Source organism: Diceros bicornis, chromosome 17 (assembly GCF_020826845.1).
Source record: "Diceros bicornis minor isolate mBicDic1 chromosome 17, mDicBic1.mat.cur, whole genome shotgun sequence".
Taxonomy (NCBI): Eukaryota; Metazoa; Chordata; class Mammalia; order Perissodactyla; family Rhinocerotidae; genus Diceros; species Diceros bicornis.
Window position 1 is genome coordinate 58,270,496 of NC_080756.1, and position 27,668 is coordinate 58,298,163.

Here is a 27,668-nt window from a genome sequence, read left to right on the forward strand (position 1 = left end):
CACAGTGGGCAGACGTGATTCCCAGGTATCCTAAGTCTCGAGTTGTAGCCCCAAATCCATCTCTGACTGGTCAAGTCACCTCAGCCAGAAGGCCAATCCTCTCAGCGACTCTGTCCTCTGTGAGGGGAGAATTTGATGTGATTTCCCAGCTTCCTTCCCGCCCCCAAGCTGCCAAATTAAAAGCAAATGAAAATCAGTAAAAGCTCATGATTTTTAAAATATAAACATAGATAAACAGAAACAGAAATAGAGATAGGTATGTGTGTACGCATGAGTTGGCATATATATACATATATTTCCTAATTTTGTTCTCTCCAAGGACCTAGAAGCAACGACATCCCAGTGGCAATGAACACATCAGCACCTAGATCTTGGTTTCTAAACACCATTCTCCAGCAATGGAAGCAGGGCTCCTTAGAGAAGTGATTGATTCCAGGCCTGGGGCAGGAAAACTATAACATGAGCCTGTGGTATCTCATGGGGCCAGAAAGTAAGGAAGTGCTCACAAAAACTTGAGGGCACGTCAAAGGGCACAGGAGCCAACCTGAAAGAGCTTCCAGGGGTCAAAGGCAGAGCAATTTGAGCAACAAATCAACTAGGGGATTGAATTGTACCTATAACCCAAAGAATGAAGTAAATATCCATACATTTATTATATAATATGTATTTTATAAAACAAATAGTCATGAGTCTTTAATGATAAAAATAACTAAGTGAGGGCCGGCCCCGTGGCTTAGCGGTTAAGTGTGCGCGCTCCGCTGCTGGCGGCCCGGGTTCGGATCCTGGGCGCGCACCGATGCAGCGCTTCTCCGGCCATGCTGAGGCCACGTCCCACGTACAGCAACTAGAAGGATGTGCAGCTGTGACATACAACTATCTATTGGGCCTTTGGGGGAAATAAATAAATAAATAAAAATTAAAAAAAAATAATCATCATAACTAAGTGAATAAATAAATGCAGGAGAAGGGCCAGCTCTTCCTTCTAGGTGAATTCCAACTAATGAAGAAATAAAGGAAATAGAAAATTACCATTAGGCAAACACCACAATAATAATTATTACAGGCAAGAACCACTGATGGATGCTAAAGTTAGTGGGAAAAGTTTGAGGAAAAACAGGATATTTGTATAGTCTCAAAGTATGTCCCCACAAGACATTTGTTAATTACAAAGAGAAAAACAGTAACTTTGTGAGGAGATATCTGGCCAACATCACCTCTTCCAGCAATCGAGGTTAACACCACCAGTAATAAGGCATCCTGACATCATGTACCTCTTGATACAATGCACTGAGAAGGACACAGCATCACATCTGTGGTATTCTGGCCAAAAATGCATAACCTCGATCTAATCACAAGAAAACCCCGGACAAAGCCAAAGCCAGGGAAGTTCTACAAAGTGATGTATTAGTATTCAATACTGTCAAGGCCACAAAAAGCTAAGGAACTGTCACACACCGCAGGAGCCTAAGGAGATGTGATAACTAACTGCAGTGTAGGATCCTGGAGTAGAAAAAGGACATTAGCGGGAAAATCCAAATAAGGTCTATGGTTTAGTTAATAACATTACACCAATGTTAATTTCTTGGTTTTGAGCATTGTACTAGGGTTATGTAAGATGTTAACAACAACCCAAAAAGGCAAAAGAGAGATGGTGTGTGTGTATGTGTCCACCACACGTACGCTACAGGGCACATGAGCGCAGGAATGCCAGGAAGTGTGTCAGAAAGTGTGGTGGGGTGAGGGGCAGGGAAGAGGAGGGAGGGAGAATGGCCTTTTGCTGTTTTAGGCAGTATGCTGAGCCTTGGATCCAATTTTCACAAAAGGATTACTAGATTACATTCTTTACCACAGGCAGCTGTCCCTGTCAAATAAATAATCATCGCCTTACATTTATATATCACCTTTCATCCCACAGCCCTCTTCCTACAGCTAGGGCCAGGCTGAGAATGGTCTTGGCCCTCTCAGGGAAGGGAGGAAGGAAAGGAGAAGGGGGGAGCCCACTCCAACTGAACCCCATTCAGTTCCCAAGAAAGAGAGCGCTGGGACCCCCAGCTGAAAAGAAGGGGAAACTCAGCTGCCAAGAGCAGAGAGTAGTGTGGGTGGGTAGGTGGCTCTAAGATAAAATAAAGGCCGGGGCAAAGGAGAGAGCAACAGGCAGCAGGCTCCCTGGAGGGGCAGCCAGGCAAGCAGTGTCAACCCAGAAGAAGCAGGGCAGAGCAGCTACCAGTTCTCAGCCTCCAAAGTGGGTGTGATGTTGGGTAGTTCCTCATACATAAAACGAACCTATCACACAGGATTCCTATGTGCAGTGATCCATGGTAAGCTCCTAGCACCATATCTGACACCAGATCTTTCCATTCATGTGCTGGCCACACAGGAAAGGACCAGGGCAAAGGCCAGACAGAGAAAGCGGGTACCAGGGCATGGTGGGAAATACACAGACGTCTCCTGGTCCCAAGGAGAGAAGCCCTGAGTCTTCCCAAGAGGCTGATTGTCATGAGTCCGCTGCTGAGGGGTGTGGAATGGGGTCCTTGTGTCCAAGCCATAGGCAGCTGCCCAGAGGAGGTGACTTGTTCTGACGTGGGGCTGTCCCTGCAAGAGGGAAAGGCCAGAGCTGCCCTGAAAGGTCCACAGCGCAAGGCTGGGCCAAGCTGGCAAAGGACGAGGGGCAATGCTAAGGATGGGCACCCGAACCCAGAGAACAACCTTTAGACCAGGGGCCTTGTGTTTCCCAAGCAACTCAGGCCCTGCTTCTGGGGTGCTTACAGTCTAGTTGGACAGACAGGTGCCCACTGAAGAGTCAGGTCAGAACACAAGAGCTGTCACCACCCATAATGCAAGCCAAGGTCAACTGAGAGGACCAGAGGACACACCACAGGCACCAGAGGAGGGAGAGGCCACTCCTGGTAACAGGGTCACACAAGGCTTCCTGGAAGAATCAGGGCTTCTGCTAGACCTTGAAAGACCTGTGGGGCTCTGAGGAGCAGAAACAGGGGCGGGAGGAAGGGGGAAGCTGGCACAGACACCAGAACCATCACAGCATGCTCCAGAGGCAGGCGGGACATCTGTCACGGCCATGATGGGGGACCAGGGGAGTGGACTGGAAAAGCCATTTGGAGTCAGACTGAGAAGGGCCGGGGCTTCAGGCTCTGAGTTAAGACACCCCCAGGTGCTGCCGCAGCACAGGCACGGCCGATCTTGTGTTGAGAGAGCTGGAGAAGCTGGAGGAGAGAGATTTGGGCATCAAGGAGCAAGTTTTCAGTGGACAGGTTGAGAGATTTTTTTTAACTTTCTCATGACACATGATATTTGAGAGCTGATAGAGACTGTGGAAGCTCAGGCCACCTTGTGTAATACAAAACCCAAACTTCCCCTTTGGCAAGGACCCCAAAGCCCCTTGGTCCTCATCAACTAAATCTGATGGCTCCCCTCTGGCCTCCTACGCAGAGTCTCAAACTCTCCTTTGGCCTCTACTATGAACCCCAACCCTTCCCATGGCCCTCTCCCACTAAGGCCCAATGCTTCCTTTTGGCCTTCTCCACTACACCCTAAACTCCCTTGGTCCTTACCCAATACACGTCTAATTTCCTTCTGATCTCCCACATAAAACTCGAAATTTCTCTTTGGCGTTCTAGCACAAACCTCCAAACTTCCATTGGTCCACACTACTGAGCCCCTTCTTCCCTTCGTCCTGTCCCAGGAACCCAATATTTCCCTGTGTCCTCACCCATGGAACGTCACAGCAGTCATCTGCCCTCCCACACTTAACCCCAAAACATCTCCACATCCTTCCACTGCAAACTCCAAACCACCTTTCAACTTCCCGTGCCAGACAACAAAGCTTCCCCATTCAGACTCCCCCAGGAAATCCTGCACTCTCCTCGGACCATCACCATCAGACCCCCAACCCTCCTCAACTTCCCATACCAAATCTAAACCTTCAGCTTCTCCTAAGAAACCCTCCACAAGCTTCCTTTCAGGGCCTCGTGAGCAGGGGGATGCCCAGGGCCGTACTTCTCAACCAATCGGTGGCAAGTGCCAGGTTCTTTATTTCCAGTCCATCCCGGCCCATAGGTGGTCCTGCTGTGCATGACTATCGCATGCTCCACGCCATGTGTGCATCTCCCGGAGATTTTAACAACATCCACGTTGGCCTACACCCTGTTTGACAAGACAAGTCCTTCAGCTTCGACCAGAAATCCCTAAGGGTTTCCTTGGTTCCAACAACCAAATTCCAAGACTTCTGTCCGGCTCCCCTGGGAAACACCACACTATCCTAAAATGTCACAGCCGTGTCAATCGCTAGAAATATTTCTAAATGCCTACTTTCCATTTCCATACCTACTTCTTCACATCAGCCCTGGTCCACGCCTGCACCTGAAGCAGCACTCACCCACATAATTACTCCCTCTTAGACAGTCTTGCAGGTGCCCTGAGATGCCCTTTCATGGCCCACACAAAAGGCTTCCCCAGGGGTGTGGAGAACCAAGAGCCAAGGGGGCACAGAGCAAGTCCCCACGTTCCAGCTGGAATCCACTGTTCCCACGCTTCTGGGGGCGGTGATGTGGGCGCAATGGTCTGCACCCTTGGTGGGTCAGCTGCAGGGGCTGAGATCCCCCCCTGAGAGGGAAGAGAAAATCCATCTGAGGCCTCGGAATTGAAGGAAGTCCTGAGGAAGGATGCCCACAGCCCCCAAGGCTGCAAACTCTGTCAAGGAGGGTGAGGCAGGCAGGTGGAGAGAATCCCACTGTCCCCAGCTGTCCCACTACAAAAGCCAAGCCCCAGGAGAAAGCCCCTCCCACTGCACAGTAAGGGGGCACCTGGGGCAGGCTGGCCTCTGACGGGTGAGGTGAGGAGGGGAAGGTGTCAACAGAAAAGGTCCAGTTAAAGCTGGACTCTGCTCAGCCACCTGCTGAAAACCACAGCTCACTCAAGACCTGGACGGAGGGATCACTGACAATGCTGCCAAAGATTGCTCCCCAAGGCTGCAGTCAGACAAAGGGACTAGCCAGGCCGCCATCCTTCCCTTGACCCCCTCCAAAGAAAAAGACTCCTGAAGCTGAAACCTGAGAAGATGCCAAGGGGCAGTGGGAGGCAATTTACAGCCAAGAAAACTGAGTACTCGGGCCAGATGTGGGCCCTGGAGAGGGGGCCGGGGCTGAAACCATGTGTGCACGGAGGGGTGGGGTGGCAGAGGCCTGAAGGCTCCTTCCCCAGGACGCCCCCAGCCTGTGGCCCTGGGCTCCGAGCTGGGGAGCAGGACGCAGCTCCTGCCTTCCCAGAGAACAGGGGAGGGGGCAGGGGGCAGTGCTGAGGGGCCTGCAGGGCTGGTGAGCCCGGGTCATGATGAGGGGTCCAGACAGAAGTGAAGCAAAGGCAAGGAGGCAGACGGAGGAAGACAAAGAAGAAACCGAGAGGGGCAAGCCCAGAGAAGAGGTCCACAACAGGGGTCTCTGCCCGCTGACCGATTCGGCCTGGACCAGCTCCTTCCTCTAACGTTCCCACACTGCAGGAGGTGGTGAGTGGGAACAGCAAGGAGACAAAGCTGACTTTCCTTCTCCACTCGGCCTGCACGTCACGGCCCCCGGGCAGGGATCTGCTCTTCCTCAGCACTGACGAGCTTCCTCCTCCCTAACAGGTGTGCAGCCTCCCAGCCTCCCGCCACACCTGCCAAACCCCACCCCAGGCAGAGGGGACACTAGTAAGCCCGTGTCGGAGTTCTCCACTCCAGAGTGGGAACCGCTGGGCACTGCCCCCTCACTACTGTGGACGACATGTGCAGTCTTAGGTGCACGAGGGGAAGCTGAGGCCCAGAGAGGGGAAGGGCCAACCCAGGTCACACAGCAACAAGGGGAAGCCAGGACCCAGACACCTGACTCCCAGCTCCAGGCTCTCCCCCTCCCCACACTGCCTTCCTCTGAACCCCAGAGCCAGCAGCAGCCCCAGTATAGGAAACAGAGTTGCCCCCTCTCTTGAGCATCTAGGGGGCTGGGACAGGATGACGGGAGGAAGTCAAGCTCCCTAAAGAGCTGAATGCAGAAATCCATGTGACAAGAGGTGGAATTATTTCCCCTGGAAAAAAAATTAATAAAAATCTCTCCCTCACCAGACCCCAGGGGTATTTGGCTGGAAGCAGACGTAATACAGAGAAGAGAGGCCAAGGGGAAAGGAGCCCCCAGCCCCCAGCAAACCCACTGCCACGAGCACAACAGGAAGCTGCAGCTGGAACTGGGGGGTGGGGGAGAGAGGACACGCCAAGCAGGATGCTGGAGCCTGAGACGCAGTCCTCAGCGTCTGGCTGGAAAGCAGAAGCCTTTGAACTGGCAAGCCAGGTGTAAAGCTCCCCTGGGGCCCAAGTCTAGGCTGGTGTGGGCGCGGGGTGCCCAGAGCAGGGGGTGTCAGAGTCACCAAGGGGGCTGTCCACCGGCAGAGCCCACTGGATGTGGAGCCAGGGGGGAGGTGGGAAGCAGGAGGCAGGGTTCTGGGAGAGCAGGGAGTCAAGACAGCACACAGGCCTCCAGTGGGGAGGGGTGGGGGCCTGGGGCGGCCAGGAGCAGGTGGCCCCGGGGAGGTAGGCGGGGCCAGCACCCACCTCCCCACTGACTCCTGTCACTCAACTGCTGGAGTGCTAACAAAGCTGAGTCGGCCATAATGGGCCCTGCGCAGGTGCCCAGACAGGTGGGGATGGGGATGGAGGACCAGGACCTCAGAAGACCCATCTTGGAGAGGGAAAAAGACAAGGAGGAGGGCAGGAGCCGTCCCCACTGCTGCCCTAAGTTTGGAAAGTGCCGCGCCAGAGAGGGCCCAACCGGAAAGGGGATCCCAGCAAAAGCCCCCCTGCTTCTGAGAAGCCCAGAGCAGTGCTGACAGCTGGAAAGGACAAGAGGAACTCAGTTCCCAGCATAGGAACACCCCCCACACCTTGCCCTTCCACAGCCCATGCCTTCATGGCATGACGGCTGGTGGAAGCCTCCAGCTGTGACCACCTGGCAGCTCCACAGTACAAAGTGTGAGTCGGGGCTGGAGCCCAGGCTGACCCGCCCTCTACCCTGCTCCTGCTCAGGGTACAGGACGGTGGGGTGCTCGGAGGAGGCAGGAGGTGGGGGTGGCCGAGTTGCCACCTCCCTGATCCCATCTGCTGTCTCCCTCCTCCAGTCCCCAGTCACCTACAGGCTGGGCTCCTCGGCTTTCCGGAGGGCGCCTGCAACACCCCTTCCTGGTACAGAGGTGTTGGCTGTGACTGTAGATCTTCTGACAGTCATTCGGAGCCTGAGATTGAGTGAGGTCTTTCCCCACTCCCACCAACCCCCAACATACAAACCTGCTTCGCTACAAAAAGAGAGGTGACACGGGGTGGGCAAAAACAAAAATGCCCTTGGACTTGGAATGTGATGACCGGAGTCAGCATCCCGTCTTTGAGGTGTTGGACACATCCTTACCTTCTCTGAGTCTCAGTCTCCTCATCTGTAAAGAGGCCATACCCCAGTCCCTGACACAGGGCCGTTGGTGAGACCATGGAGATGAGGACGAACCGCATCAACTGGATGCAAACTGTTGAGTAAAGTGAAAAGTGCTTACGAATGACCACCATCAGTGGTGGTGACTTCCTCCCGGGAGCCAGCCTGCCTGGATTCAAAGCCCGCGCACCGCCAGCTGTGTGGGAGGAGTAAGAGTGAATAGACAGAGGGGCAGAGCCTTCCCGGGCTCAAGTGAGTGCTTTGTAATGTCTGCTACTATTACGTATCACTACTGGCATGGCGCGTCCTTGGCCTCATGCTGTCGTCTCTCCACCACTGCCTGTCAATATGTGCACAGGCTGCCGAGCTGGGGACTCCCCAGGGAGCAACTGGGTGTTCCTCAGTGACACTGGGTCTCAGCTTCCGGTCCTTTAAGGCACTAAAACCCAGTCTGGGACATACGATAAGACTTTCCCAATAGTGGGAGCTCTGCTAAGAGTCTGGGTCAGATTGAGGGCTCCTGAAAGCCACCTCTCAACACTGGGGCTGTCTGAGCTGAGACAGCCACTTCTCAAGAATGCCGTGGAAGAGTCGGACGTTAGGCTACCTCGGCTTCATCCCAGCCTCTCCTCGTACCCTCGCAGAACCAGCGACACGAGGAATTTGAGAGTCCCTGTGCCATCCAAGATGGCTAATCCGCTAGAGCAAAGGGTCTGACCTGGATAAAATCAACATGGAAGAGAAATTGATAAGTTTCCTGCTGCCATCTAGTGGCCAACACAAATAAGAGCAGGCAGGGAGCCAGAAGGCCACCAGCAGGTCTCAGTGACCAGTAGTCAGCCCTGCATGCCTGGACCAGTGGTGAGCGACCAGCTATGTAAGGCAGAACCTGACAGAAAGCAGAGAGTGCAAGAAAAATTAAAAAGTGCAAAAAAAAAAAAAAAAGAAAAAAAGCCTGCTGGCTATCCTCCAGGGATTGAGGAAGCAAGAGGAGTATGGTTCACTCACCCATGTAAGAAATAAAAATGGTGCTCCAACTCCACGGCAAGGCGCTGCAAAGGCACAGAGAAGGAGCAGGTAAATAAGACACTGACCCTGACTACGAGAACCTCCTGTGTGGCCTCTCCTCCACTCCTGTCACACACGTCTATCCAGCCCCTGGCTTTGCCATGCCTGTGGCCGTGCTGCCCCTCCTCTCCCTTCTATACCTGGACCACCTGCCTGAGCAAACGTGGCCACCTCTTCCACCACACGTCAACCCCCTCTCCCCGTGCTCCCACACCGGACTCTCATTACTGGATTAAACGTCCACCTCCCCCACTGGATCCAGCCTCCTGCTCTCAGCTGGCTGTCACTTTCACAAAGCTGTGCGGTTGTCTCTGCAGGCCTGACCAAACTGGGTCTAGAGCCCCAAATGCTTCTCACCTCCTATCTCGGAAGATGCAGGGCCCTAAACTTGCCATGCCAAGCCCCAGCGCCACTGTCCCCAGACCTCCCTCCATCCCTCCAAAAGGCCCATCGGTCTGCTGGCCTGTCTGTGAGCCTCCTGCCGCAAGCGACCTTCCGCCTGGAAGCAGCAGCCCTGAGCAGAAGCGAGCAGGCCCTCACAGATACTGGGCTGGGTGCTCCCGCCAGACCAGCAGAGCACCAGACAGAGGCAGGAGACTGGGCTCCAGCCTCGACTGGCCCCTAATGGGCTGCACGACACTCCCGGCAAGTTTCTTCCTTCCTAGAGCCTTAAAATTTCCCCATTTTTAGAATGAAAGATCATTTCTTGGGTCCCTTTCAGGTCAAAATATCTATGACACTAATTTATACAAATGTGTCAATGACCAGTAACAGCTGATTGTGTAACTGTTCCCACAATACTCCCATCTTGAGAGGGGGGAGCCTCCCCCACTACCATTCACTCATACAGTAAAAACACACTGACCACCCATGTGTTGGTGGTGGGATTGCTACTTTTAGCAGTGCAACTTGCTTAGCTCTGCTCTAGCCACAGGGAGAAAGGCCGACGAGGAAGGCCAAGGTGGATGCAGAGCTGACACAGGCAAAGCGGAAGGAAGGGAAGCACTAGCCCTGCGCCTGACACACGGCAGGACAGGGCGCCTGCCCGACACTGCAAGTCCTGCAGGCACCGTTCCGTGTGCGACCCTCACGACAATCTGAGGAGCTAGCTCTTCCTATAAGTGAGAAACAGAGCCCCAGGGAGGTTCAGTAACCTGCCCTCGCCCAAAGTGACACGGCCAGCAAGTGTCAAGCCCAGAACCGCGCCTGGGCGGCACCTGGCTTACTCTCGTGTGACGGGGGTGATCATCAATGGCAGTCCCCTCTCCTGCTCTTCGTCAATCCGTTGCCATGGAATCTGATTCTGGGGTCCTCCGCCCTCCCCACGCAGGTGCCTTCCCAGGTACCCCTCATTCAAGTCTGCACAGCAGAGTCAGCTAGAGCCACCTGAGGAGCAAGAACCCCAACTGTTTGTCCAGCCTTTAAGCAGCGCTGCCCTAGGACACATCTAACTTGTTCTGTTTGATACACTCAGCCTGACGGTGTTATTTATTTTGGAGCTGCCCTTGGATGAGAGCGAAAAAATGAAAGGCCAGGAATGAAAAGCCCGAAAGGATCCAGAACCACACCAAGCCTTATCTGTGATTTTCCCTGGGAGGGGCACTGGGGTGGGTGTAGGAACATTTTACTTTATTACTTTTAGGTTATTTTATTTTTTGCAGCAACCAAATTTTCATATAATAATTGAGTCATTATTTTAAAGTAAACACTTCATGCAGATAGATTGATGGCGGACGACCACACCCTGTACTTGTAAGGGAAGGGCCCACGTCTCCCGACAGGGCCCCAGAGTAGGAAAGGAGCCCACAGCCTCTTCCAGCACAGGTGGGGCCTCTTGCACAGAGGCAGATGGTGGAGTGGTTTCTGGAGCACAGAGACAAACTCTCTGCCCCCCAAAATACCGCATCCATCTGCTCATTCATGCCTGAAATTCCTTCCCTGAGGGGCAGTCTTTGATTCTTCAGTCAGAAATAGGCCTGAAACCATAAACCCACCCAAGCGATGCAAAACGATGCCTTCAAGAACAAGGTTACTGGTGTCAGGGGAAGCAAGGCTCTTACAGAGCTCTCAGACTAATCCTGTGGACAAGACAGGGACGTTCAGGCTGGAGACAGTAATAACCTGGCAGACTAATAACCACCCAAAGGTGAGGAAGAGGAGGCTAGTGCCATCCTGCAGGGAGGCGTCTGTCCCCACCCTGACTTAGGTGGAAAGAGAGAGCCGGCTGACCAGGAGTGGGCGGGTCAAGGCTGAAACAATGGTGACCACCTGGGATGAAAGGATCACTCTGAGGAGCTCCACTAGGGAGGAAGGGATGCGGCCATCAGGAGGAGACTAGATAGAGAAAGGAGCATATCCAGAACTGTGACGTGGGAGTCTACCACATCAGACTGGTCCCAACCTAGCCGCACGCCTGCCCTGGGATCTAAGCATTTTAAACAGGATCTAGACAAATACAGCCACATTTTGAAAAGTAAATATAGAATGGTGGAAGACCTGAGAACTGGGTCAAGAGAAAGTGACCTGAAGGAGAATGCTCAACATCATTAGTCATCAGGGAAATGTACAAGAGATACCACTTCACACCCACTAGGATGGTCATAATTGTTTTTAATGGAAACTAACGAGCGTTGCCAAGGATGTGGAGAAACTGGAACACCCATACATTGCTGGCGGGCATGTAAAATGGTGCAGCCACAATCCAATACACTATGGCAGTTCCTCAAAATGTTAAACGTAGAACTACCATAGGATCTAGCAATTCCACGCATAGGCATATACCCAAAAGAAAGGAAAAGAGGTACTCGAACACTTGTACACCGATGTTCACAGCAGCTCTATTCACAACAGCCAAAAGGTAGAAACAACCCAAATGTCCATCAACAGATGAACAGATAAACAAAATTTGGTATATACGTACATGGAACATTATTTAAGCCATAAAAAGGAAAGAAGTACTGATACACGCTACAACGTGGATGAACCTTGAAAATATGCGAAGTATTGAAATAAGCCAGACACAAAAGGCCGCATACCGTTATGATTTTATTCATATAAAATGAAAAGGCAAGTCCATAGACAGAAATCAGATAGTGGTTGTCAGGGGATGGGATGGGGGGAACTGGGGGATGATGTCTAAGCGGTGCAGGGTTTCTGTTTGGGGCAGTGAAAAAGTTGTGGAACTAGGTAGTGGTGATGGTTTTACAACACAGTGAATGTACTTAATGCCAATGAATTATACATTTTTTTTTTTAATTTTTTCCCCCAAAGCCCCCGTAGACAGTTGTATGTCATAGCTGCACATCCTTCTAGTTGCTGTATGTGGGACACGGCCTCAGCATGGCCGGAGAAGCGGTGCGTCGGTGCGCGACTGGGATCCGAACCCGGGCCGCCAGCAGCGGAGCGCACGCACTTAACCACCAAGCCAGGGGGCCGGCCCAGAATTATACACTTTAAAGTGGTTAAAATAGTAAATTTTATGTTACGTGTGTTTTATCACAATAAAAAAAATGTTTTAAAAAATGGAGAGGATTGGGGCTGGCCCAGTGACGTAGTGGTTAAGTTCGGCACGCTCTGCTTCAGTGGCCCGGGGTTCACGGGTTTAGATCCCAGGCACAGACCTACACACTGCTCATCAAGCCATGCTGTGGCAGCAACCAACATACAAAGTAGAGGAAGGCTGGCACAGATATTGGTTCAGGGGCAATCTTCTTCACCAAAAAAAAAAAAAAAAAGTGGAGAAGACTTTGGGAGGGACATGACACCTAATGCCCAATACCCAAGGGCCTATCCAGAAGTGGTCAGAGGATAGGGCTTGTTCTGTGAGTTCCCAGGGTAAGGAACCTCCTGGATGTCAAACTCTGACAGTGCAGTGTGCATGACGGCTAACGTGGCCTGCACATCACCACATGTCAGGCACTGTGCCAACAGCTTTATCAGCATTAGATGCTACCATTATCCCCATTTTCAGGTGGACAAACTGAGGCTCAGAGAAAGTAGGTAACTGGCCCACGGTCACCCAGTAAGTGGAGCTGAGCTCCCATGCTATTAGCCACCATGCTCTATACCATCATCAATGCAGAGAACACGCCTGTAGCTCCGGAAAGTCCAGGCTCAATCAAGTCCCACCATCACCCGCTGGAGTGTGACCTTCGGCTATTTACGCAGCCTTGCTGTACCTCAGTTTCCTCCTCTGTAAAAAGTGGAATAACATCACCAACAGGCTCCAAGGCCTGTTGAGACAATGAAGTGAGATAATGAATGTGCCCACCAGCCCTTGGCACATAAGGAGGCTCCATAAACATTCAGATCCTTTTTTTTTTGTCCAAAAGTAGAGAAAATTACAAAGATAGAGTAGACTACTTCAGCAGGTAGAGAGCTCCCCATCAAAGGAGGTGAGGAGAAGCAAGGGTGCCACTCAGTAAGGACAAATATCAGATGGGGACTGGCCCAGATGACCTTGAAGCTTCTACCCTGGAAATCTGACGTGGCTGCAATATGAAACCCTTTCCTAAGAGTGGGCTTCGCTAGAGGAGAGAAGGAAGCAATTCAAGGACACTGGGATCCTACAGGAATCAGGGTTGCGACAAAAAAGAGAAAAGGTGTAGAGAAATGAATGGCTGGGAACAGCAAAAATAAAGTTTGCCAATAAAAATAGAAGTAACTTACGTTTTTAGAGCATGCCCAAGTGTGCCAGACACCATGCTAAGCATTTTGTGTAGATTATCTCACTGAATCCTCACATCTCTGCAGGCAGGTACTATTATTACCCTCATCTCACTGATGAGGGAGCTGAAGCTGAAAGAGACAGAGCAGCTGCTCAGGGTCACACAGGCAGCAGGTGCCCGCTCTGCACCATGCCACAGGCCAACCCTAAGTCTCACCTGACGGGAGGGACGGCTGCCATGGACTTCATCTGCCTAGCTCCTCCTTCTGCTTCCAAGCGGAAGTCCCTCCAGAGCAGAAAATTAGTCCCAGGAAGCAGAACCCTCTCCCTGCCTCCCTATGGCCAGAAAGCTGAAAGTAGAAGCTGACGCTAAGAAGAAAATATAAGAGGATACAGTAAACATTTGGGGAAATTTTGTTAAGCAGAGAAAAAAAAAGGAGGAACTTCTGTTTTTGCCAGCTCAATCAGCTTTAGGAAGAAACCACAGGCCGCTTCAAGCGCCTGCCAAACACTCAGCCAGATCCTGCTGGTGCGCTGGCTCTGCTGGGCGAGAGGGCTTCAAGTTTCCCAAGCCCTGGGTGGGGGCAGGACCAGCCACAGGCACGCGGCGGATGGGGCTCTGCTGCAGCCTGCGGAAGCAAAGCAGCCGGGAAGTGACCCACTGGCCATCCCAACAGCACTGTCCTGAAGAAGCCAAAGAGTTGGTGTGGTGCCCAAGTCCTCCCCTCATCGCAGAGTCCATCGAACTGACCAGCAGCCCATGCAGGAAAGAGGCAGCAGGTAAGGCATCAAAGAAGTCCCAAGGGCCTGGGGCGAGCTCAGGGCCGGCATACCACCCAGATGGGGGAAGAGGTGGAGGGCAGTGGGGTAGGGGGACAGTTACAGACTAGCAGTAAGCAGAGCTCTAACTTCCAGGGTCTGCATTGCTTCCCCTCTGACCCTGGGACTCTAAGCCAACCAGTGGGATCCATTCATCTTACTCTTTAGCCCTCTCTCGAGGAAACCAGGAGGACAAAAAAGAGGCAAAATCTGAAAGGGATGTTGAGATCTTAATTTTTTATTACGCTAACATTTAAAAGCTTATATGCTAAGCCCCATACGTGAATTCTCTCGTTTAATTTTCATAACAGCCCTGCGGGGTGGTGACCACCATCATTACCATTTCAAAAGTGGACAAACTAAGCGTCAAATTAAGTGACTTGTGCAATGACAAGTTAGTATGTGGTGGAATTAGGATGCAAACTCATGTGGTGTGACCTCAGAACCCACACTCTTAACCAAGATTCTTTACCACTTCCTAAAACAGACTCTCAGGAGCTGGTAAAAGGACTTATTAAGCATAGTTCCTGGCCTCAGAGCACTTACGGCCTGCTGATGGAAACAGACAAATGAGTCCAATGCACAGGAAAACCACCTATAAACATTACACACATTATTCCTAAAGGTGTGCAGCCATCGTTGCAATTATACGAAGTCGTGTGAGTGTGTGTGTGTGTGTGTGTGTGCATACACATGCGCTAGGGAATCACTGGAATAACTGGGAAGGAAGACGGTGGGAATTTAATTTTAAAATATGATGATGCACAATAGCCAAAAGGTGGAAACACCCCAAATGTCCATCAACAGATGAATGGAGAAACAAAACGTGATCTATACATACAACGGAGTATATTATTCAGCCTTAAAAAAGAATGAAGTTCTGGCACGTGCTACAACACGGATAAACCTTGAGGACATCATGCTAAGTGAAATAAGCCAGACTCAAAGGACAAATGCTGACTGACTGCATTTCTATGAGGTACCTAGAACAGTCAAAATCACAGAGACAGCAAGTAGAAGGCTGGTGTCAGGCTGGGAGGAGGGGGAATGGGGAGTTCGTGTCTAAGGGGTGCAGAGGCTCAGTTTGGAAGATGAGAGAGTTCTGGGGATGGACAGTGGTGATGTGAATGTTCTCAGCACCACCGGTGACAGTAAATTTTATGTGTCAACTTGCCTGGCCACAGGGTGCCCAGACTCAGGGTTATTTCTGGGTGTGCCTGGGAGGGTGTTTGGATGAGATCAGCACTTGAACTGGGGGACTCGGTAGAGCAGAGGGCCCTCCCCAGTGCAGGCGGGCATCATCCAATCAGTTGAGGCCCTGGATAGAACAAAAGGTGGAGGAAGGAGGGATCTGCCCCTTTTTTCTGCCTCACTGTCTCAGCGGGGACATCTCGTCTCATCTTCTCCTGTCCTCAGACTGGGATTTACACCATCGGCTCCCCTGGTCCTCAGGCCTTTGGACTCAGACTGAATTACACCACCTGGGTCTCCAGCTTGCAGATGGCAGATGGTGGGACTTCTCAGCCCCCCTAATCACGTGAGCCAATTCCTCATAATAAATCTCCCCCCTCACTCTCCCTCTCTCACTCTCTTTCTATATATATACATATATACACACACACACAGATAGATAGATAAAATACATGTGCGTGTGTGTGTCTCCTATTGGTTCTGTTTCACTAGAGAACCCTACTGAACTGTACACTTAAAAATGGTTAAAATGGTAAATTTTACGTTATGTATAATTTGCCACAATAAAAAAAATTTTAAAGAAAAAAAATATGCTGGTGGCGATGGCGATGGCCCACTGAACCTTAAAGGTTTTGTCTTGCTCTAACCGGTGAGGAACAGAGGACGGCCACCCAAGCTGCCCTGTTGGGGTGTGCAAGGAGCTGACTGTCATAAAGCCAGGAAGGTACTCCTTGGGGGGATGTGGAAATTGAGCCTATGTGTTTAAGGCCCCTTGAAGATGATCTGAAAACAGGCCTTCTGTGTTTTGAAAGTTTATTCCCCACTGAATGCAAATAGCCAAGGAAGGCAGTGATCAGCCCTCTTGTGTTCACAGGTCCAAAAGGAGGAGTGGTGGGGTCCTGAGGTGGAACTGGGGAAGAGAATGTGGTCAGGTTCCGGATCCATAAGATAACAGACCAGTGAACCCACGCCCCTGGCTCAGCGTGCCACCCCACTCAGGTTGAGAACTAAAACCAGGATGGGGGAAGCTCTCCTCCAAAAATAAAATTATTACTGTTTTAATAGTCATATATTTATTGATCCTTTATTAAGCATTTTACACGCATTATCTAATTTAATCCTTTTAACATCCCTATGAGGTTTCAACATTATACCCACTTTACAGAGGAGGAAAGTGAGGCTCTAAGAAGTTAAGAGAAAGGTTCACAATCACTGTACTAGTGAGCCAGGATCTGAACCTCTCTGATCAAAAACGTATTTTCTTAACCACTATAGGATACAATTTTTTTGGGGGGGGGGGAGGAAAATCAGCCCTGAGCTAACATCTGTGCTAACCCTCCTCTTTTTGCTGAGGAAGACCAGCTCTGAGCTAACATCTATTGCCAATCTTCCTCCTTTCTGTTTTTTTTTCCCCCAAAGCCCCAGTAGATAGTTGTATGTCATAGTTGCACATCCTTCCAGTTGCTGTATGTGGGACGCGGCCTCAGCATGGCCGGAGAAGTGGTGCGTCGGTGCGCGCCCAGGATCCGAACCCAGGCCGCCAGTAGCAGAGTGCGCGCACTTAACCACTAAGCCACGGGGCCGGCCCAGGATACAATGTTCTTTGTACACTGAATACAACAAACTCAAAGGAAGTCTCATTGTTGGGAGTGGAATTGCACAGAGGCCGTATTTATCCAAACAACACGGGTAGGGGCCTTACATGCCTGATCAATATCCACAAAACACAACAAAAAGGCTGTTTTTGAGTTAGGATTACAAGTGTTCTCTGTGGCCACAGGGGTCGCTTTCAAACTTATGGTCAGCCACAAAACTTTGTGAAGCAGCAAGCCCTCCTCTCTCCCGACTTCTGTGGTGTTACCTAATAGGCCATGGCAACGAGGTATCATTTTAAATTGGGCTTTCAGAGGCCTTTGAAGGCAGGAGCAGAAAATTCTTCTATCTGACAAAGACCATCTGAGCTACAAAGAGAAAAAATCAATTGGAATCGCATGAGTGGGAAGCAACTTGAATTAGGGTTTTCTTTTAGAGTGAGAAATATAAAATGTCTCTCTTGTCACAGTATTCAGGAAACACAACCAATAAAACAATACATGTTTTTAAAAATCATTCTTCAGTTATAAATTTACAGCCAATTAAGGGAGAAAACAGAAGGGGTAGAGATTATAGAGAAGGAAAGGAAGAGGGAACTTAAAGGCAGAGGAAGCGCCTCCATGAACAAATGTAACACCACGCTCTGGAAAGTTCTGGAGACCTCGTCTACAGGGAAAGGGGGAGTTATGTCCACGCAATAAACACCTGGCGGTCCTGGCCATTTTTGTTGTTGTTGTTATCGTTCACTAAAGAAATTTTGAGGGGGCCGGCCCCGTGGCGTAGCGGTCAAGTGTGTGCACTCCGCTGCTGGCAGCCCGGGTTCAGATCCCGGGCATGCACCGACACACCGCTTGTCAGGCCATGCTGTGGCGGCATCCCATATAAAGTGGAAGAAGATAGGCACAGATGTTAGCCCAGGGCCAGTCTTCCTCAGCAAAAAAGAGGAGGATTGGCAGACGTTAGCTCAGGGCTGATCTTCCTCACAAAATAAAAGAAATTTTAGAAACTACAGAAGAACATTAAGAGAAAACAAAAACCATTAATAATCACTACCATCATTAGCATTTTGGGTATACTTTCTTCACATCTAAAAAAATAGGATTTATAGTATATACAGTTTTATATCTTACAGTATTTGTTGACACTTTTTCATAAGCATTATCTTGAGTCATCATATACAATTTTTGAAGACATGATTTTTTTAGAGGCTGTACAGTAGGCCATCACATGAATGTCTCAAAATTTACATGACTCTTCTATGGTTGGACATTTGGTATGTTTCCAATTTTTAACTATTATAAATAATGCTACAATGAAGATATATATGTATAGAGGTGTACATATATACATGTATATACATATATATGATTACTTCCTTAGTACACATTCCAAGGAACAGAATTACTGAGTCAGAGAGAATGAATATTTCTCAGGCTCTTGACACAAATTTCCAAATAACTGTACTAAAAATAATTCTAAGCGATGTTGCATTTTTGCAACTCTGGACGTAAATGGCACTATATCTCAGTATTTTCTACATGGACCAGTTTCAATCATGCTGACAGTGGAATCAGTTCTGTGGGCCAGGAATTTCCCACTTCTCTTCTGAGGTGTCTCTTCAGCTAGCTGCTCATGCAGCAGACGACAATGTGGTTCCCCACTCTGGCAGCCCCACTGTCAGCACCAGGCCCCCCGTGTCTCGCATCAGTTAGCTGATAAATGCCTGTCTCCTCTGCTCTGCTGTGAACTCCAGGAGGGCAGGGACCCGGCCCCACTCACCTTTGCATCCACCCTGCACAGCTTCTTTCAAACCACTCATCTTCCATCAACAGTTCTCAAACTGTTTTTCAAACTCTTCCACGCACCCCACGTCCCGCCCTGGGAAGTCATTTGTCATAGGACTTTGACATGAGAAGGATCTGAGATCTTGGGCAGGCTCCTTACCCTCTGGTGCCTCATTTGTAAAGTGGGGGTGATGACACCTCCCTCAGAGAGTTACTGGAAGGATTAAGTTAGATATCTCATGCAAAGTGCTTAAGGAGCATGACAGGACCTAGAAAATACTCAATAAACAATAGCTTTTGTTAAAAAAAAAATCATAATACATAATAACAAACCCACCAAAAAATTGCTTAATCCTCTATCCACTGGAGAAGATTAAAGAATCACACAGCTGTCGTTCTCATCTGAAGCTCATCCAGGTCCTGGATGCCTGGGTAGAGACTCAGAACCTTCAGGGACTGCGCCAAACCCACTGAACCTCAAACCAAGAGCAAGGGAGGTCTGGCCAAGCTTGATTTGGATGGCAGGCGGGCAGCTGGTCAGCAGGGAGCCACAGAAGGTCTGGATCAGCTGTGCACAGAGAGGGGGTGAGGATGAGCTACAGGGAAACCAAAAAGCAACAGCCTGAAATCAACCCAACCAGGAGAGGACTGTGGGGCACCAAGAGCAAGCAGGGAAATGGTTCAAGGTATCACTGGCTCCTCCCAACTGGGAGCCTGGAAGCAGGTGACCAGTTCAGCCGTCACTCCCTAGCTGACCCTGGACAAACCTGCTATTGTTCCTCGATGATGCTGGGAGTTGAGTCACTGTGGCATTGTCCAACTGCTCTATCAGGAGGAAACAGCTGGACAGACCAACCCCAGTGCAGGAAACCTCAACCTCCACCAGGGCTCCCCTCGGGGCCCCCGCCCTGTTTGGGAGGACCAGCATCCTGCCTGCCTGTCCCTTGGGGACCCCTGACCAACCCCAAGGCATCCACAGTCTGAAGAGACATGCCTATTTCCTGCCTCCCTTTGCCTGGGGCAGAATACAAGTTCTTTGTGTGGCATTTTGGCAACTTTCCTAGGGGCGGGGAGGTGGGGTCTCCCGGGCTCAACCTGCCAGTACATAGAACCCAAGGTTCAAGAAAACAGGCAGCAGACAAAAAACAGTTTTTTTTGTCTGAATTAATTTGAAAAGGACATACCACACGGCAAGGAGACAGTTGTCTCTGGACTACAACACGAGCAGGTAGATACCCCCTCACTGCAACAGCACATGCGGACAGGGCTGGAGGCTAAAGAGGGATTCTTGCAAATTCCTTATCTAGGGAATTGACCAGGGTCTTCTATGTGCCAACAGAGGAGCCAAACGTCCCTGCTGAGATTTAGAAATAACTCAGAAAAGCAGCAGGGTGGTTCATGGTTCAAGTCAGAGAAAGCTGCATTTGACTCCTACCGCCAACACCGAACAGCTGTGTGACCCATTCGGTAAGTTACATCGCATCCTTAAATCGAAGTTTGCAAACTCAAGTGTCTACAGGAGCCAGGTAGGAAATGTAGCGTTAGTGATGCCCCCTGGGTATACAGGCACGTTCCCACTCTGTGCCAAGACAGAGGAAAGCATAGGCCCCACCTCCAGATGGTGGTCAGACTCAGATCCAGCCAATGCTGCCACTGGGCAGTGTGGGCTCATTATAACTAGACCTTTCCACTTTATAAGCCGGAAATCTCTATTTTTGTGAAATCTCGTGGTTTTTTTTTTTTTTCTTTTTTTTGGTGAGGAAGATTGTCCCTGAGCTAACATCTGTACCAATCTTCTGTGGGACACCGCCACAGCACAGCTTGACAAGTGGTGTGTAGGGCTGAGTCCAGGATCTGAATTCGCGAACTCCAGGCCACCAAAGCGAAGCACGCGAATTTAACCACTATACCACTGGGCTGGCCCCTCTTCAGTGTTTAAATGTTGGTTCTAATAAACAGTAACATCAATTGGGCCCCAACAAAATACATCTGTGGCTTGGATCTGACAGGGGGCCACTAGACTGCAACCTCAGCTCTCAACCCTCATCTGTAAAATGAGGACAAATAAAAGAGCCTGGCGAACCCTTATACACAGCTGGTGGGAATGCAAACTGGTGCAGCCTCTATGGAAAACGGTATGGAGATTCCTCAAAGAATTAAAAATAGAGATGCCCTATGACCCAGCCATCCAACTACTGGGAATCTATCCAACGAACCTGATATCAACAATCCAAAGAGGCTTATGCACCCCTATGTTCATTGCAGCATTATTCACCATAGCCAAGAAGTGGAAGCAACCTAAGTGTCCCTCATCTGACGATTGGATTAAGAAAATGTGGCTTATATATACAATGGAATACTACTCAGCCATAAAAAAAGACAAAATCATCCCATTTGCAACAACGTGGATGGGCCTGGAACGTATTATGTTAAGTGAAATAAGCCAGAAAGAGAAAGACAAACACTGTATGATCTCACTCATATGTGGAATATAAACCAACACATGGACAGAGAAAACTGTACTGTGGTTACCAGGGGCAATGGGGGTGGGGGGTGGGCACAAGGGGTGAAGGGAGTCATGTATATGGTGATGGACAAACAAAAATGCACAACCCAAAATTTCACAATGTTAAAAACCATTAAAACATCAATAAAAAAAAAAAATAAGGTTCATACACTATTAAAAAAAAAAAACAAAAAGAGCCTGGCATTGGGAGGATTAGATGGGATTAGGCCTGCCGGGCGCATCACACTGCCTGACACACACAGAAAGCTCTGGATAATGGGGGATGTTAACAAGCAGAGCTGGGACTCCAGGAGATCCACCTAGCCTTCTCTCCTACTAATGACAAACCTCAGAGAGGGCCTGTGACTGACCCAAGATCTGCAATGAGCCAGCGGCGAGAATCCGGCTGGACCCAGACCCTCGGAGTCGCGCCGAGGTTCCGTAGACCCCAGCAGCCTCTCGCAGTTACAGACTCACTTTATCACAGACAGCTCTGCCACTGGCCCTCATGAGTGCTGGTCTTGACAACTGTGACGGGCAGCTCCCTCAAATGAGTGTGGTGTGCACACCTCTGTTTCACCCACAGAACTCGGCCTCACACCAGGCAGGGGCCAGGGCCCACTCACTGCGAGCCCACCCACCCCACACCAGGCAGGGGCCGGGGCCCACTCAGTGTGAACTGACCCACTGGTCTGTGGCAGTGCTCCTCCTCCCCCCACCCCCTTGCATCTCAGTTGATACTGAGTATGCCCCATGGACGGGGCCCGGTGCCAAGCTCAGTCCCCTGACCTATCCCAGTCCGGGCTGGGTGGTAAGGGAAGACTGGGCACAAAAGGATGGAGGTGATATCAACAGGTAGAGAGAACGAGAGGGGACAGGGAAGGCCTGAGCAGAAGAAGCCAGGCCAGAAGGCAAGGGAGTGTACTTGGGGCCGTGTGGGCTGGTGTAGTTGGAGGAGAGAGGATGGTTGGGTGGCAGGTGAGGTGGGAGAGTGGGCTGGGAAGGAAGGTTGTGGCCACCCCCGGGACAAGGGTCCCCAGGCTGAGGGGGCCCAGTTCCAGCTGGCCTGCTGGGTTTCTGCCACACAAGGGCACTAATTAGCCAGTGCTAGGCAGGTTCTGCCGGGTTTAACCAGCTGAGTCCAAAGCACTGAGCTGTTCCCTGAGGTGAAGGACCAGCCAAGGTTGCATCCTGTCCCCAGGCCCCAGGGGCATCCTGTTTGAACTTGTCCCAGGAGTTCTGGCCCTGGAATTTCTCCTGGCTCCTTCCATAGCATGCATTAAAGCTTTCCAATTAACACAAGCTGAAAAGTAAACCTTAGCCTTAAAGAAGCAACAGGAAAAGAATAGAGGAGCTTGGGCTCTGTATTTCCTGATGGGGGCATCTGAAGTGGGAGAGCTTGAGGGCTGAAAGCAGCTGAGTACAAACCCCTCGTCTGGTACAAACCCCTCATTTTACTGTAAGGCCCAGAATGCGGAGTGATGTGCCCAAGGTCACACGGCCAGTTGCAGACAAACCCAGGGGCCACCGGCTGCCAGGCCCACGCGCTTTCAATGACAGGACACTGCAGCCTCTCCCATTCCCCAGTCACCACATTCTATCTTCTCACCTAGGAACACCTCCAGAGCCACAGCAAACTGCCACAATCTCTCACCTCCCCACGGGGTCTCAGAAAATCCACACTTCTAACAAAAGCCCAAGGTCATCCACACCTTTTAGCACAGGTTTCTCTCACCAGCTGATAGCTCCCTCTCCTCCCCAAATTGCAGGAGGTAAACTGAAAGAAGGAAAAGGAGGAAGGCATGGAAGCTCTGGGGCAGAGAGGCGGGAGGGGCGCCTTCATCAGTGGGGTGGTTCTCAGGTTGAACACCAGCTCTGCAGGCATGGGTGAGATGAAGGGGGAAGGGAGACGAGGCTCAGACTTGGCAGAAAAAAAGCACACAAACATCACGTGGCTGAGAAGAGGATTTCACAACAATGCTCCTGAAAGTCAGAAGAGAGATTTGGGAACTCCAGTAGGCCTCAGGGGGCTCAGAATCAGGTTTTCCCACCTGGGAAGAACACAAGACTTTGGAATTCCCCAAATCTGAGTTTAAATTCCTTCTCTGGCACATCCCACTGTATGACCTGGGGTAGGGGGAGTCAATGAGCCTCTCTGAGCCTTGTTTTCCTCATCTCATAAAAAGATGGCCAGCACAGAACCCGAGGCGTAAAAGGGAAGTGATGACCCCTGGTTATTGCTGGAGCTGAGGCTTTCCTCCTGATATTAACCTTCCCCCTTTGTAAGCACCCTGAGGGCAAAAAGCAGAGCCTCTTGTCCAGTCTGGGGTCAGAGAACAAGCCTGGAGAATATTCATTTGTGACTGACTCTCTAAATAAAATCCCACCTCCGTTCATGGAGGGCGGTGCACCCCAAGGGGCGCGCATCTGCTCACAGTACTCCAAATCACGCACCCAGGTTCCTGAAGACAAGATGACCAGTCCCCGGAGCCCTCGGCTATGACCCCAGCTGTCCCATACCATCCACCAGAGTTCTGTCTTTGTGACCTGTTTGCCACGCTTCATAGATGGCACTTGACCCCATTCACGTCTCTGGAGGGTGCTGGCAGCAAGACAGGGAGGGGCAGATGTTTTCCCACAGGTCACAGGTGAGAAAACTGAGGCAGGAAACTAGACTGTCTGCTGCTAAGGGGCAGTTGGCCCAAGGCTGGCCTCACTCGGTGGCTGGGAGCAGTGGAGACGTGCTGGTCAGGAGGGGTAGTGAGTGAAGGCCAAGGAATCCAGGGGCAAATGCAGTTGGGCTGAGCTGAGACCATAGTTTTCCCACATTGTCAATAACCAGAGACCACGTATCCTTGCTCCGTTAAAGAGCAGGGATCAGGTAATCCAATAGGAAAGACAGGAACTCCTCCTCCTCACCCTCCTCACCACCACAAACAGCTAGAGTGCTTTCTATAAGCCAGGCAGGGTCTAGACGCTTTACCTATATTAACTCACTCAATATTCACAATTACCCTGTGAAAACAGGTCCTTCATTGTCCTTGTTTTACAAATGAGAAAAGGGTCTTCTAGAACTTGCCCAGAGTCACATGACCGGGGAGTGGTGGGGCTGGGATCTGAGGGAGTGGCCTTGGCCATTTCCTAGCTGCCTCTCCCCACACCAGCTCCTCCACCTCCAGGCCCCCCTTCACCTCTTGAGCCACGAGAGGACAGGCGGGCTGGCAGACTCTCAGGCCCCGAGGCTCCAGGACCTGCAGCAGCCACCTCTCAGGTGCTCTCTCCAAGTGGAAGAGTCGAGGACTCAGATCTGCTTCATGAGCTCAACTGATGTTCTGGTCCTCAGTCTTCTGCCTCCACCTCCAGGCCGGGATGAGACAGAGGAGGCGGCAGGGGCCGGATACTCAGACCACGATACTCTGTTCCCAAGACTCAGAATCCCAGAACAGATGGACAGGGGAATTTCTGAATGAGTAACTAACCACAGAAGAAAAAAGTTATGTAAATCAGCCTGGAACACAGTTAGAAAGAAATCAGGCACGAGCTTTCAAAATAACCAGGCTAAGGAAATGGGAAATGCCCAAAATGTGTGCTCCTGCACCATTCCTGCCTTGGGGCAGAGCTGGGCCTGTGGTGCGTTTCTAGGCTACTCCTGATTACAAAATTACAAGGTTTTTACCCCATGGGCAGCAGCAGAGGGATTGCTAAACACATTTGGATTTCTCCCACCAGCAGAAGAGAGGCCCTAGGATACAGAAATCAGACAGACAAACGACGGCGCTCTGATTCCTCTCCCTCCCCTGTGTTCTGTTTTTGCTGAAGTGCTTTTATTAACGGGCTGCTTGTCACCATCTCCCTCCAGCAGCTTATAAACCTGAGCCCAAGAAATATATCAACAGCTCTGCCTCATCAGGACAGGAGGTGACAGTGGGGAAAACTCAAAGTCAATCTCAAACCCTTTCGGAGAGCGAGGTGCCCTTGCAATGCCCCTCAGGGAACCAGATGACGAAGGCGGGCTGTGCGGCCTTCCTAGACTGAGCTTGGAAAGCGGGAAGGGGAACTGGACAGGCTTTAGCTGGAATTTTATTTTTTCCATAATTTAGAATGAAGTTATCTTTCCTGCTTGAGCACTTTCTTCCATAAAACTGTCCTGCTGGTAAAGGTGAAGATTTGTCACCCTCAAAGGCTTACAACTCATTCTGGCACTCAGTTTGTGTATATCTCCAGCAGGGAAGGCTCAGGCTGAGTCCAGGAAACAACAAACAACAAGCTGGAGGGTGTCTAGGAGCGGCAGCAGGGGCAGCGGGGGTCTAGAAATGAAGTTATCTGAGAGACAGCTGGTGGAACTGGAGAAGAGACGAAGGGGAGCTGTTGTCAAATACTCGCGGGTTGTCATGCAGACGAGGGAGCAGGCTCACACTCTCAGGCTCTGCCGGCAGCGGCATGGCCAAAGGATGGCTCAGGAAAGGCAGATCTGAAAGCCAGAGCTGTCCAGCAGTGCAGAAGGATGCTTGTCACTGGCAATGTCCAGGCAGAGGCTGGCCCCTGGGCTGGAATCCAGGGCGAGGCACAAGTGGAGAGGATAGCCTGGGCGGACCCTCCCTCCTGTGAAAGTCTGTGTCCTTACCTTATAACAATCACAGGCCCTGAGGAGCTGTGAGCCTCAGAAGGGAAGGTTCTGTTTATTGGTTTTTTATTATTATCATTTATTAAGTGCCCACATTATGCTCAATGCTTCACATGCATTACCTTGTTGAATCTTCACCATAGCCTGTAAGAGAGGTGCTGTGCCTGCCACATGGCAGGTGACAAAAAATGTCTGCTGACTGAATGAACGAATCCCTTTTACCAACGAGGAAATTGAAGCGTAGAGAGGATAAGCATCTTGCCAAGGTCAAGCAGCTGGGTGGCAGCAGAGCTGGTCTGTGAAGCCCCGTCTGAGCTCCAGGACCTGCCTCCTGGTGCGCTGCACTGCTCGCTGTGGCAACTGCCTTGGTCTTCAGAGACCTGTTACAGAGTTAGCTGGCTGTGACCAAAAGCAACAAGGACATTCCTGACAGGTATCAGGTTGCTTTCCAAATATACTCTAATAAGCATGCATTGATCTTACAAAAGAAAATAACAAATTATCGAGATGTTCAAGTTCAGCCCACCATCTCCCAACCAAAGGTGTGTCCACTTAAGAACTAGCTGGCCAATCAAAAAGACAGTGAAAGAGCTGTTCAAAAATAAAAATAAAGAGACGTCTGGAAAGACGTGGAGAAACTGGAACCTTCAGACACTGCTAGTGGGAATGTAAGATGGTGTAGCTGCTCTGAAAACAGCCTGCAGTTCCTTAAGAGGCTCTACACGCAGTCACCAGACGACCCAGCAATTCCACTCCTACGTATTTGCCCAAGAGAACTGAAAACACACGTTCACACAAAAAAATTGTACATGAATGTTCATAGCAGCATTATTCATAACAATCAAAAGATGGAAACAACCCAAATGCCTGTCAACCGATGAATGGACAAACAAATGTGGTACCTCCATACACTGGAATGTTATTCAGCCCTAAAAAGGAATGAAATTCTGACACATGCTACAACATGAATGGACCTTGAAAATATTACGCTAAGTGAAAGAAGTCAGACACAAAAGACCACATATTGTATGATTCCATTTATATGAAATGTCCAGAATAGGCAACTCTATAGAAACAGAAAGTAGATTAATAGCGTCTAGGGCTGGGGACAGGGGAGAAATTGGGGGCAGGGGGGGTGACAGGGAGCACTAATGGGTACAGGGGTTTTTGGGGGGGTGATAAAAATGTTCTAAAATTGATAGTGATGATGCTCACGCAACTGAGAAGATGTTAAAAACCACTGATTTGTACACTTTAAATGGATGAATTTTATGGTATGTGAATCACATCTCGGTAAAGCTGTTTTGAAAAAAAAAAACAGTTGGCTATCTTCCTTAATTTTAAAGACTTCAGGGAATCTGATAAGGGATGGAGATTATGAAGTCAAGCGAGGGAAGGCAGCAGCTCCCAAACTCACTACCTCTTGCCCATGTCCAAGATGTCATCCACTTATTCAACAAACACTTACCAAGAACCCACTATAAGCCATGCACCGCACTGCATCAGAGGTCAGGAAGCTAGAGCCCACAGGCCACACCCAGCCCACCACCTGTTGTGGTACAGCCTGCAAACTAAAAATGGTGTTTACAATTTTATAAGGTTAGAAAAAATAAAAAGCAGAATAATATTTCACGATGTGGAAATTACATGAAATTCAAATTTTAGTGTCCATAAATAAATTTAATTGGAACACAGCCACACTCATTCATACACATACTGTCTATGGCTAATCTGTGCCACAGGGGCAGAGCTGAGTAGCTACAACAGAGACCAGAAGGTCTGCAAAGCCTAAAATATTTATAATTAGGACCTTTCCAGGCAAAATTCGCAAACCCCTGTGCTATGCTGGGGATGTAGGGGAGGGAAAGGGATGAGCAATAACAGTCAGGGCCTCTGTCCCCTGGAGTTTATTGCCCAGTGAGGAAGACAATCAGGGTCGGAGAACCACATCATAAATGGA

The 27,668-nt window shown here is 50.2% G+C and overlaps 1 protein-coding gene across 5 annotated transcripts in view; it reads right to left on the reverse strand.

Annotated features, from left to right (window-relative positions):
* TSPAN9 (tetraspanin 9) overlaps positions 1-27,668 on the reverse strand; it is a 198,412-nt gene that overhangs the window by 138,256 nt on the left and 32,488 nt on the right. The window contains exon 3 of one of the 5 annotated variants that reach the window (XM_058559042.1): positions 8,466-8,509. The exons of 2 other annotated variants lie outside the window; for them this stretch is intronic. In XM_058559042.1, the coding sequence (XP_058415025.1) occupies positions 8,466-8,469 (4 nt within the window). In that variant the 5' untranslated portion in view covers positions 8,470-8,509. Of the gene's footprint in view, positions 1-7,439; positions 7,512-8,465; positions 8,510-13,193; positions 13,323-27,668 lie in introns of those variants that run through there. 2 more of the 5 variants (XM_058559045.1, XM_058559041.1) reach the window with 2 other exon arrangements.